This window comes from Diabrotica virgifera, chromosome 7 (assembly GCF_917563875.1).
Source record: "Diabrotica virgifera virgifera chromosome 7, PGI_DIABVI_V3a".
In the NCBI taxonomy this organism is placed as follows: domain Eukaryota; kingdom Metazoa; phylum Arthropoda; class Insecta; order Coleoptera; family Chrysomelidae; genus Diabrotica; species Diabrotica virgifera.
The window spans coordinates 205826661-205840522 of NC_065449.1; the positions used below are offsets into that span (position 1 = coordinate 205826661).

The 13862-nt window shown below is 34.8% G+C and overlaps 2 protein-coding genes and 1 long non-coding RNA gene across 3 annotated transcripts in view; 1 reads left to right on the forward strand and 2 right to left on the reverse strand.

The window, feature by feature from the left end:
* LOC114339053 (regulating synaptic membrane exocytosis protein 2) overlaps window positions 1–13862 on the reverse strand; it is a 142111-nt gene that overhangs the window by 109555 nt on the left and 18694 nt on the right. The gene's annotated exons all lie outside the window — the stretch shown is intronic.
* LOC126887923 (uncharacterized) lies at window positions 1294–12816 on the reverse strand. Its single transcript, XM_050655849.1, has 2 exons — window positions 12330–12816; window positions 1294–8617 (listed from the first exon to the last, which is right to left on the reverse strand). The coding sequence occupies exon 2, from the start codon at window positions 8393–8395 to the stop codon at window positions 4520–4522; it is 3876 nt and encodes a 1291-aa protein (XP_050511806.1). The 5' UTR covers window positions 8396–8617; window positions 12330–12816; the 3' UTR covers window positions 1294–4519.
* Window positions 8537–9750, forward strand: LOC126887924 (uncharacterized). The gene is made up of 2 exons (XR_007699291.1): window positions 8537–8689; window positions 9336–9750. It is a non-coding gene; the product is annotated as an uncharacterized LOC126887924 (long non-coding RNA).

Sequence of the window (13862 nt, forward strand, 5' to 3'; positions counted from 1 at the left end):
TCGACAAAAATCAAACTAATAATTTTATTAAATTCATATAAATTTATGGTGTAAACGTTTAGTTTGTGTATATTCCCACATGACGTATACGATAGTTTGGTGCAGTTTGAAATGGCGTCAACTTTCGTACGGCGCGGTAGACGTGAAGTGGGTTCAAGCTCCAAGCAAGTTATTATTTTTTTTTATAGATTTTATGATTGTAAGTATATTATTATATAAATTTTGAAGATATTCTTCTTTTTTCAAAGTGGTAGATAAGAAAGTTAGTTTGATTTTTAAATAAAATAAGTACAAATAACCTTTTAAGTATATTTACTTCGTTTAAATTACCTATTATATAATAGAAGAATATCTTCTTACGTGCGTACAAAGTACACACACATTCTTTATTATAAAAAACGAAATAATAAATGTGAAGGTAATTAAAATGATAATGGTATATAGTTATTTTCCTAACAAGTGCAGAAAGTCATTCTTTTCCGCACGCAAGAGACTTTCTGCAAGAGTTAGGAACAATATTTTTTCTAAGAGTCTCTAAAAAATTACCAAATCTTAATCAATTAATTTAATTAATATGAAAATTCATACACAAATTAATTCTTTGACAAGGTTGTCAAAACCAAACTTTCAATATAATTAGTTAGCATGACGACGATCTTGGTTTCCATGACGATGATTCAAAACGACTGTTATTGTCTACCGATTTGACTTTCGAATATTATGTCAAAATAATTTTATTTCATCGAATTGTCGCGTTAATTTCATTAAAACAGGAACACAATAAGATATATTTGAAATAAATTAGTAAATAATATCTAAATATTAGTTTATTGCATGTATTATAATTACTTTAAGGCCATATTAACATATCTAAATTAACACGCGTGAGTAAAGGGGCAGCAACAGTTCTAGCGCAATTTGACGCTTTTTTACATGTAAATCTCCATAAGAAATTTTAAGGTCCATTCTGGTCATTTTTGACGCTTTTTGTGGTGGAGGCGCGACTGCTCGTCAGATCGTGACGTGTGAGGTATCACCGGAAAGGGGAGGGGGTGACGAATACGTTAACACAAAAAAAAAAACAAAGATGGCGGCATAGCCAAAACGGCACTAAAGCATATCTCCGTTGTTACTGGTCCGATCGTGACGTGTGAGGTATCACCGGAAAGGGGAGGGGGTGACGAATACGTTAACACAAAAAAAAAAAACAAAGATGGCGGCATAGCCAAAACGGCACTATATCGTATCTTCGTTTCTACTAGCTCGATCATCGTGTATGAGGTCTTGTTGGAAAGTGGAAGGTTCAAGGAATATGTTAACATGAAAAACAAACGCAAAGACATTGCCAAAACGGCACTATATCGTATCTTCGTGTCTATTAGTTCAATTTTTGTGAATAAGGTCTTGTTGGAAAAAGAGGGGATATTGAATATGTTAACATAAAAACAAAGATGTCAGCAATGACAAAACAGCACTATATCTTCGTTGCTATTGATTTTAACGCAACAGACGTTGAAGGAAAGGAGAAACATGGCAACATTGCCAAAACGGTGATATATTTGTTGCTATTGGAGATATTTTGACCTGTCAACTTAATGGGGATTCCACGTCTATTACAGTTCTTCGCCTAATCATGCCACCTGTCGGCTGCAACATGTAACTATGCCCAAGCCATCTAGAAGAACGTATACCATTCTTACAGTATGACCAAATCATCAAACATCCTATCACAGTTGATAATCTCGTCATACAAATCACCACCTGTCGGCTGCAGCATGTAACTATGCCCAAGCCATCTAGAAGAACGTATACCATACTTACAGTATGACCAATCCATCAAACATCCTATCACAGTTGATAATCTCGTCATACAAATCGCCACCTGTCGGCTGCAACATGTAACTATGCCCAAGCCATCTAGAACAACGTATACCATACTTACAGTATGACCAACAAACATCCTCGATCTCCCTCCAATCATACATTCCTACAATGAACATATACCATTCATACGCTGTGGCCAAACCAGCAAACATCTCATGTACAAGTCTTTTCTACGGAAAGTTGGGTAGTATCATGAAAATCACCAAACAAAAAAAAATGGTATTGCGATTCGCATACTGTATTTTATCTACGGCAAGGAGGGTAATATTATGTAGGTTGGTATTTTACTTTTATAGTTAAATAATCGTCTATTCAATATATAGGAGACTACATTTGCCATCTAGTTTTTATGTTTATTATTAACTCTAATCCTTCCGTAAACGGAACATAATAATGTATACAACGTTTATATGATATATAAACCTTCGGTGTAGAATACTATGACGTTCCCCCACTCCTTCAAAATTCACAGATACGCGATAGAATACTATGACGTTCCCCCACTCCTTCAAAATTCACAGATACATGATAGAATGAATAAAGCAAAAATCAGTATCATTCAATCAATCGATGAAGCAAGATGGAAAAAATTGAGTTGTTCAGAGGTCCGAACGCAGTCAGAAAAATTAAGCAGTTAAATGTAGATGATATACTTATTGATCAATGGATGACAAACACAAAAGTTACCTGCTACATCTTTTATGTCAGCGGAGTACCAGCATCATTTGTACTCTTATCGAAACGTGACTTTGATCCACTTGGACAACATGATGTACCAAGAGTATTAGAATACGTATACACTTTACCTAATCATCGGAGAAGAGGATATGCATGCAAACTTATACATCACATAAAGAAAAATAATGAATTCACTGCGTTCTGCTCCAACGAAGAATCTGAACGGCTTTTTTTAAAAAGCAAATGTATTAATCACGGCTTAATGAATTATAATGTAATGTTTAGATATCCATAATAAATTTATATAAAATATATCTTGTCTTATTTCTTACACGTTTAATGTACTTGTAAATAATAGATGGTGTAGCTTACAATGACAATACATAAAGATGCATGAAACTGTCATGGTTATTAATCCTATTTGATATCGCCCAATAGAAATATGGGGTATAATAAAATGAATGAAGAGATAAAGAAATGATAAAAATAAAACTTTTTTCATTTATCCACTCACTTATGCGGTTAAAAAAACCTTAAAAAGGAAAAGGTATCTGCTGTTGCCATGCAACGCAGCAGTAGCACACACATTAAAAAACACATCCATCCTTGTTTGCATACAACAATACACTGATCCATAATATAAGAATCAATTTATAAATAATCACATAAAGCATATGATAGAGTGCCAAAGAGGCCTTATACATAACATGGTGTTAAAACAGACATCTTAACGTAATTTGTCATTCAAAATCCTGTAATTTGAGGTGTCATACGATGAGATTCGACATATCAGGCAAATAATAAACGATAATGTGTCAAAAGGGCGTTATACATGACATGGTGTTAAAACAGACATCACAACGTAATTTGACATTCTAAATCCTGTAATTTGAGGTGCTACATGATAAGATTTGACATATAAAAATGATGTTAGCATGCAATGAATGAAAAGTAGTCAATTCGGTCGAACATAAATTTGTTAAAAAAAAAAAAACAAAAATATGTTCTTAACAGCAGTCACCAACGTGAAGGTACGACTACATCGACCGCCATGTTAGTAGAGTTGATGGTTAGTAGGAATGAATTATTTTACATTATATGACAATATATTTAATGATAGCCATATACTTAACTTACATACTAAGATAAGCACATTATTATCTAACTTGGTTTAGTAGACATCTTTTTATTGATCTGTTGGACATCTTTTATTCATATTAATGTTAAAACATCGAAACTTTGGTGTTAATTCTAATTCATTAGATACTATAGTATTCAAAATGAATTATTGAGGGTAAATGCGGTAGCTCTAGGTTATCTAATCTTAAAACTAGGTATTTTTCCGACTCCTGTTTTGTGACAGGCTATCGAAGACTTAAAACTAAATCGGGGAAAAAGAAGACCATTAAGTTATCGATCGTCTTAACTTGGAGGCTACACGAGCAACGGTTCTAGAGTTAACCAGAACGGCTCATTAATTTGCCAGTTATTTTGGTCCATATCAGATATCTTTTTAGTGGTCATAACTAAACATCTTTTTTTTTTTATATGTGCTAATCTTAATAATTTTACTTAATTTTGAGATGCATAACTATGATCTAGTACAATTATCATATTATATAAAAACGATGAATGTAGGAAAGGCTGAGCAAAGGAATATAATAAAAGGGCCTGCTTCAGATATATATAGCATTATGTTAGCTGTAATAATAAAGTTTGATAAATGACTATATTCAATCAACTAAATAATATTTAATGACATTAAAATAATGAGTGATATTAAAGGATGATAAGAGGAATATAATAAAAAAATTGTTTGATTCAGATGTATATTGTGGTTGTAATAAAGTTTAAAAAATGACTATATTCAATCAACATCAATCTTAAAGGCAATCAGATCATCAAGGATAAATGATAAAATATGGCTGGCTTATTGTAATCCTGATTTGTGTTAAATCTAATCAACATCCATCTTAAGATTATCAACTAGATAGTGTCCCCACGGTAGCGTATCATAAGACTCCGGAAGGTGATATCGTTTATCGTCAGTGGGACTAAGAGCAATCTTGCTTTGTGTAATTGTATATACGTGGTGTTTATCAGAGCGTATAAGATTCTGCGAGGCTGTCTTAGTTGTAAAGGTATCCAAACACTCGACATAGTCTTCGAAGGTAATTTTAGTCTTTACAACAGATTTTTTAACCCCCTTCGCCTTCTTTGTCACACCATAATTTTTAATAAGTATTTCAATCTCATCGTCCTCATACTCCTGATCTATTAACTTTCCCCTCAGTTTCATTATATCATTATCTGTGATAGCTACTTTTGTTGTATATAATTTAGATCTGAGCCCTATGTAGTCTGTCATAATGCATCCATTATTCTCATCCTTCATCAGTCCAAGTACTTTTTTATTAACCTGGGGGATGCCATACATATTGTCTTTAGGATAGTCAGATGTATCGAAATACTTGTGGCAGTCTGTTTTCACAGCTTCATAGGGATCTTTTTCCCGTATCTCTACGATCTCACAATCGGTATCTGTATAGCAGGTCGTAAAGTTCTCACCAAACCTTCTATCTAAATACCCATAGTGAAAATCATAGATCGTGGTTTTAGCCAAATCCAATATACTCATGCCCACGTATATTGGTTTATCCAACCATATTTCCGCTCTATGCATCTCGACAGCTACCAAGTTTTCATTAAAAATAGTAGCATTCTTAAATAGGGGACTACTTATTCTAGCTTCTGCTCCGTAACGACCCTCCCATTCAGTAAGCAATTTAATGTCAACGCGCTTGCGCACATTCTCCATGGTCTTGCCGAACACAGCGTTGTTCATCAGCTTGAAGAGATTTTTCTCAAATTCATTTTTCGCTGCCTTTCGGAGATTTGTATTCAAGTCAATGTATGATTTTAACCAAGGACTCTGCTTAAATTTTAGGACTCGGTGAATCTTTTTGAGCACCAATCCGTGTGCTAGCGCTTGCTTCAAAGTTCTGTAATGAATTACGTATCTTTCTTTATCATGAAGGGTAGCCATTAATTTGGTTTGCTCTCGCGGTCGTTTAGGAGGAAGCATAGTTTTAGGGTTCAATGATTGGGGGCAAAACGGAAGATCCTTATGACGATCGTGAATATGTTGGGGGTACTCCAGATCGACCTCGAGGAAGTACCCTTCAGAAGCATCGTCAGGTGTGGACAGAACATCGATGTTAGCATCAACCCACTCGAACCCTCCATACGGAAGGAATTGCGACATTGCCCAGCCATATTGATTATTAACGTCGAAATACATGAGATAGGAGTCGGGCTTTGATGGATCGTAAGATTCCATATACTTGTTATTAGCGTGGACGCGACGTTTCGAGCATACTTGACTCAAACCACCACGAATACCACGCTCCACAAACAAAAACATATCTGGATCTGTTAAAAGCTCCAGTTCCTGTTTTGTATGCTTAAGCATTGCATCCCATGTGAAGCCGGGAAGAGTAAAGTAATGAGCTGGGTCAAGATTATATGTTTTAAGACAACTGGATCGAAATTGCTCAAAGACGTCCGCAAGAAGGAGAATATCCGTTTTCATGTATAAATCGATATAATCCCCGAGATTGGAGCAGGAGAATGAAGACCAGACATCTTGGGCTCTACGATAATGCCGACGAGGACATGGTTTATCCTCAAGTTTATTGTAAAATGCTTCCTGGGGCGGTAGACATGTTTCATTGAATTTTTGGAATGAATCGATATAATCATATGGCATAATACCTTTCTTAGTTAGAAGATTGAAATTCTCCTCAGATAGTGATAAAAATTGAGAGTTGAGATTAGGATATTCTGTCAAATACGAAGAGAGCTTATCGAGAGAAGAAGCCATAAATCGAAAACTATCGATAAAACGGAATTTAATTCGAGCATGATCGATATGTTTCGTAAAAGAGATATATTTCTCCTTAGTAATAGGAAGAAGATCTACTGGACCTTTGATATGCGTAGCAATATCGTTAACAATGAAGTGCGCGTCATACCCGCTAAGGTTATGAAATATCACTGGGATAGTGTGAGCATCTTTGTAATTAATGTTACACCCTTCGTGGGCCGCCCCTCTGTAGTTATGTTCAGGAATCATGTGATCGTGGTCTCGGACTTTCTTATCACTGGGGGAGAAGCGCTGCTCGCAGATATGACAATGAGTGGCAGCATGAAAATCTCTTTCCTGCTGAGATGTCATATTTATATCATAGGGGCACATAAACACTGTAGATACATTCTCAGCAAGCTGATTAAGTTCATCTGCAAACCATTTCATGCAGTCCTTTCCTCGATAAGAGTTATAAAAAGAGAGAGTATCATCATATGAGCATTTGAAGAAATACCCAACTGCTACAGGAATATGTTCCTGATACTTCTTAGGATCTCCCGTACGTTTCAATGCACTTTCGAGATCTGCATATACGGCGAAGGGGGCTTTAATCTTATTCCTATAATTCTTAAATCTTAGCATTTTTCTACTCTCGTCTGGCAGTTTGATGGCTGTTTCATTAATTCTTACGCAATCGGTGGTGTGCGCTTCAAGCTGTTTTGATGATGAAAACGGTTGTAAGCACCTATCACAGATAACATCTGATCGACCTTTGCAGCATGTCTTATGAGCATTTAACTGTTCCTGTGATCGAAAGTAATGCAGGCAGGCATCACAGAAATATTTTGTTCCATCTTCGGTGCTAAGCTGCTTGGAAAGGAGGCGGGATAAATTTTTAATCCAAACGTAATGGTACTGAGTAGGCGGCTCGTCATAATTATCTTGAATCAGAAGAAGATTTATATGTTTATCCTTTCTGTTCTTTGTTAGCAAGATTGGGAGGGTCGTATAGTTCTTCTTCTCCTTTTTCAAATTATATGCGTTAATGGATATATTGTTTTGTTTTTCAAAGTTAGGAATTTGTTTGATGGTCATTGGAAACTGAATACCTTTTAATTTCAATACATCAGAATAGTGTGGATATTTGAAAACTCTTTGAGCATCTTTGGTAGCAGGATATAACGCCGATACAATTGCCCATGCAAAGCATGCCTCATCATCATTTTTGACATTTACGCATGCTTTTTTTCTCTTAATCTGAGGAGGAAGTTCAATGTAGGAGGAGCCAAGTTGCGGTGTAAATTTGTTTATATTCACCCCCAGGTTAACAACTGCCTTTAGAGCCCATCCGGAATCACGTTCTTGGAATTCTTCCAAGTCTCGGCTGATGGGCTCCACTACTTTTTTCTCGAACCATTCATCAAGATTCGTGTCCCGATATATGGCTGAGTTTGAAGTAGTAAAGTACTTCGTTTCATTGATCATCTTATCGCCTTGAGCAATCTCGAATTCTCCACCAAATGCTATATTCACCTTAACGGCCGCCTCTTTCTTTAGTGCGTTCTGAATTCGCCGCTTGAACAGGGCTTTGCAATCCACTAGAAAACTGCCAGGGTCCTTGTGTTTAAGGTTTGAGATGACCCCAGTCCGAATTCGTGAGTTGAACGCAGATAAAGAGTCATCCCATTGTACCCTATGCTTTGCAGTCTCCTTTGTAGGTGTCAGTCCCGCCCCCTTCTTTTGTTCGACCTTTAACTGATTTCGTAGCGTTTTCACTTGCCGCATCTGGGCTTCCAAATGCTGTTTCTCCCCCATTGTCTTAGCATATCTCATAGAGTCCCTGATATTTTTGATTGCCTTATTACATTTCATGAGGCCTTCTCGTATCTTTTCATCATTATAATTGTTTGGGATTAATCCCAAGATGGATGCGATTTTAACAATTAAATCAGCAATTAAAGACATTTTAAGCAAATTCAAAGCTAAATTAAAATGTAAAATTTTCGTAAAACTAGAGAATTAACAAAAAAACTCAAAAATAAATTTTCAGAAAAAAAAAACTACAAATTGTGATAAAAACCACAAATTTTCAAAAAATCAAAAATTTTTTAAAATATATCACTCACCAAAGCACACTTCTGAACTATATAAAACTCACCAGAGCACACGTCTGAACGCTAGGAATATCTGAAACAGAATGAAGAAAATGCCGTAATGTAAGGTATTAAATATACTTCTAGTCGGACGGAAAACTAAATGGTATTATGTTATGCTCAGAAGGCCCCTGAAATGTGTGAATTTGTGCTTGTTCTTCCATAAGAATCAATGTAAAAATGCTGCATTTAAGACATTTATTAAACTTGGTTAATTTTTCAAGGAAGTATCAGTACTACCAACATAAAAAGAAGCAGTACGGCCAACTTAGAACAAATATTACCAGAAAGTAAAAGATACTTTGTGATGATTAGATTGGAGCAGGCACATAAAATTATAAGTCGACTCATTCATAGTTAATTCTTCATCATTCTATCACAAGAAGGATTCATGGTTAGGAATTGAAAGTGGGTTTCATATAATTCTTCTTCCTGGTCTAGTTACGAAAATATTTGAAAAATGGGCAACATAATTATGATAGATGTCAGCTACTTAGCGAAAGATGTGGAAAATGTATGAAGAGAACCGATATACATATATCGAGATATGATGAATAAACACGACATTGAAAACTGTTCAGTTAGATTTGCATAACATTTCGGCGAGAAAACTCCCGCCACTTTCATCACTAACACACTCGATAACACAATAAGTTTTCATTCTTCGAATAACCGTCAAAGCAGGCACAGCAGTTGCTCCAGTATGAAACAGCACATTCAGTTAAACTTGATTAAGACATGTAACGAGCAAGAATTTATTCGAGCCAGCTACGCAGGCGTGTGTTTACCGGCTAGTTTAATATTTCATGAAGTTGCCAGCCAGTATGGGATAAGACAGAGGTGGTAGTAGGTGCAAAGTTCTACTCAAATGGAATTGTAATTACGCCTCATTTCTGGAATGAACATACGAACTAGTATACGACCCAACAGATGCAATTACAAAACATCATCTACCTCATCAAATAGAATTTACGATGAAAAAAGGAATGTTATGTGTAAAAGCGGCGAAGACATAAAAATGTAGAATATTTATTATGATTTTCAGAAAAGCAAATCGACGACTGCCTATTTTAAAGAGGCTCCTGCAGGTCTGCTGGAAATACGAAAAAATATTTTTATTACTGTAGCAAAGATACTTAGGAAAAAATAAATAAATTTTTGAAGTAATTGTTTTTTATATACAACTCAGTTATTGACAATGACCTACTTAGCTATAAAACAAATAATTAAAGAATTAGGTTATATTGTTACAAACAATATATCACTTGTTAATAGGAAGTACGTCATTGATGCTTGTAGCAAAAAGGTTGTTGAGCGCAAAGAAAGTGTGATAGCAGAGAAAGAGAGAGAGAGAGAGATAGAGAGAGTTAGGTGCTGACACGTTCTGTCACGTTATTTTACGTCACGTTCTGTCACGTTCTGTCACGTTCTGTCACGTTCTGTTGAGTACTGTCACGTGATTTACGTCATTCACGTAACGCTCTGTTAGTTACTGTCACGTTCTGTTAGTTACTGTGACGTTCTGTGTCACGTGATTACTGCATGAAGTAAACTATGATTCAGCGTTATGTCTGAGGTTATACAGCGATAATTTAACGGTTAGCGCCAAGTCAGATGCAAGTCAGATGTTAGTCAGATGCAAGTCAGATGTATGCCAGATGCATGTTAGCTATATGTCAGATGCGAGTCAGCGGATATAGATAAAGGTGTTAACTAGAGAAACGGCATTCAGATACAAGAAAATTAACGGTGAACATCGTGTCAAGCAGCTTGCTAAGTTATTAGAAAAAGTATAATTCACTCAAAATAATAACGCAACGTGAACAACAACTCAAAACAGTTTTAACACCTAGTACTGAACCTCTTGGAGAACTAAACAATTATCTGAAAACTTCACATCAGACAGAGAAGCATGAAGAGACCAGCGGACACCAAAACAATCGTTTGAGAAATATGCGCCAGAAGGATGAAGAAAGCACAGATGAAGAAGAAGATGAACACCTTCAAAAATATTGGCATCATTCACCAGACCTTGATAGAGCTTATGGTCCACACTATGTTTGGAAAACTGATAAATGGCTAATGGGTGATATGGAAATCAAATTTGCTCCTAAGAATATACTGATTAACGATAGCAAGTACAAGGCTACTTGTGGGCTATATACTGTTATAATTTTATATGTATCCTCAAGACTTTACACCAAATGATAGCCTAAACTATAAAAAAAAAATATTAGAAGTCACAGGTGTTCATAGAGATTCCCGAGGATATTTGAGACATCAAGCATTCCCGGATAAATTTAATAAGATCATAAAACCTTTGTTTAAAAATAACTCAAACATGCGTCGAAGCCCCTGTGAAAATGTTCGGAAAACTGAGAAAAAACATCGTAAGAGTGTTGAACGCTCTGACCGACAATTTAAACAGCGCACAAGCATAGATTACGAGACATCATCGTTTAACCATTATGTCGTTGGACCTCTGGATAAAAATGTTAAAATAAATCGACTAGGGCATTTAGTTTTTAATTAAAAACTGTAATAATGTACTAGCATAAAAAAATTTAAATAAAATAATAAAATGACTCATATTGTCTCTTATTTACTAACCCAATGCATTACAAAGAGTGTCAATATATTTTTAAAAATAAAAATAAGTTGAGTCGTACATAAAATAGAAAATGCAACACGATTATTATCACACTGTTAAAAATAAATACCAGCTACGCTTGGTCGTATATAAAATATAAATGACAGCTACGCTTCATTGTATATTGTTGAAAAACAAAAGTACGATAGAATGCGGCATAAAAAGATACTGAAATAAATCATAAAATTGTTCAGAAATATACGGACAGGTGTTGCATCATACATGCCTGAAAAACATGAAATAAAACAAATTTATAAATCAAATTAGAAAATAAGAACTAAACGGTAAAATACTATTATCCTAATGCAGATAACAAGAAATATGTGCTAAAAGAAGACGGAGTACCGCGCTAAATGTATCATAAAAAGTTACTATTCTTGAGTGCCCGGGAGTCGGCATACCACCGATTCGGGACCACATGGCTATTTTGGTGGCCCCCGTATCGGCATACCGATTCTGGCTCATGATGAGCTGGAATCCGCCTACCGCTTCTGGCTCATGATGAGCTGGAATCTGGTGCATGAAAGTGACCACGTATCGGCATACCGATTCTGAGCCACATGGCGATTTTGATGCATGAAAGTGGCCCCCCCGTATCGGCATACCGATTCCGGGCCATATGCGGATTCTAGACCATGAAAGTATTAGAAAATAAGAACTAAATAGTAAAATATGATTATCTTAATGTAAAAACCTACCTCATTTATTTATGTAACAAGGAAATATTAAAAGATGAAAAAAGTACAGTAGAAATGAGTCATAAACAGCTATTATTATTTTAGGGATAAAACGTAAAATCAGTTAAAAATATTAGCGACAGATACATCCTACGATATGATAAAAACAAGTAATAAAATTACTATAATAAATCACATTGAATATAAGAATAAAATCACCTATAGTACACACATTTTATTTTAAGAGAAGTATATATATAGATACCTAGAAGACCTGCAAACAAGTTGGGAAGAGAGAATTAAAACCAGTATTACCCATAGATGAAAGGAAACACATGTACATCAGAATTATTTAACAAAAATAGCAAACCAATAAATTCATAAAAACCATATGTAAAATAAACAACAAAATCGCTTACCTTAATTGAATATTTTCCACTGAACACTGCAACTATACTGTAGAAACTGTCAGATGTCGACTACGGTATATGCTCGTCTGTTTCAGTATTTATAGGCGAAATTCACACAGCATGAACGTGATCAAATGTTTGAATGTGTTTTGCAAAAACAAGACCTTATAGTTTTAAAAATATGTGATAACATTTACACAAATAACAACTGCGGTTACATGTTCTCATCCGACTACATCCGGACTTTTAGCATTGTGGCTTGTCATATCTTTGGAGGTTAATATTAACAAAAATAACGTCTGCACTCTTTTCTTATCAACCATACACACCCGGCATGTTAACAAACAACTTAAAATATTTTTGTAAATATTTCAAATTATTCGATTTTTCATAATTTTGTACAAATATTTGTATCTTTGGAACGGATAATCAGAAATCAATGTATGACCCATCAAATTAAAGGATTTTGAATGACGAATTACGTTGTGATGTCTGTTTTAACACAATGTTCTGTATAAGGCCTTTTTTGGTACCATATAAGTACATTTTGTGTCAATATAGTACATTGAGAATTTGTAGTTTTTTGTTGTTTTCAGCCATAAATAATGACCGTAACACATTTGGTCAGTGATTTTCTTAATATACATGAAAAGACCTTTCTAATGATATATTGCACGGGGCACTTGGTGCAAAATTGAGCGAATTAGGATTTGCTAGAGATCAAACTGCGATAAGAGATTTTTCTATGCTAATGGCTTTGTTTTAACGTCAATAACAATAAATAAGCATTTACAGTTCAACCAAGTTATCCCTTAGGCCGTTATGGCAATGTACCATGTATCTTCGGAACGGATAATCAGAAATCAATGTGTGACCCATCAAATTAAAGGATTTTGAATGACGAATTACGTTGCGGTGTCTGTTTTAACGCCATGTCATGTATAACGCCCTTTTGACATATTATCGTTTATTATTTGCCTGATATGTCGAATCTCATCGTATGACACCTCAAATTACAGGATTTTGAATGACAAATTACGTTAAGATGTCTGTTTTAACACCATGTTATGTATAAGGCCTCTTTGGCACTCTATCATATGCTTTATGTGATTATTTATAAATTGATTCTTATATTATGGATCAGTGTATTGTTGTATGCAAACAAGGATGGATGTGTTTTTTAATGTGTGTGCTACTGCTGCGTTGCATGGCAACAGCAGATACCTTTTCCTTTTTAAGGTTTTTTTAACCGCATAAGTGAGTGGATAAATGAAAAAAGTTTTATTTTTATCATTTCTTTATCTCTTCATTCATTTTATTATACCCCATATTTCTATTGGGCGATATCAAATAGGATTAATAACCATGACAGTTTCATGCATCTTTATGTATTGTCATTGTAAGCTACACCATCTATTATTTACAAGTACATTAAACGTGTAAGAAATAAGACAAGATATATTTTATATAAATTTATTATGGATATCTAAACATTACATTATAATTCATTAAGCCGTGATTAATACATTTGCTTTTTAAAAA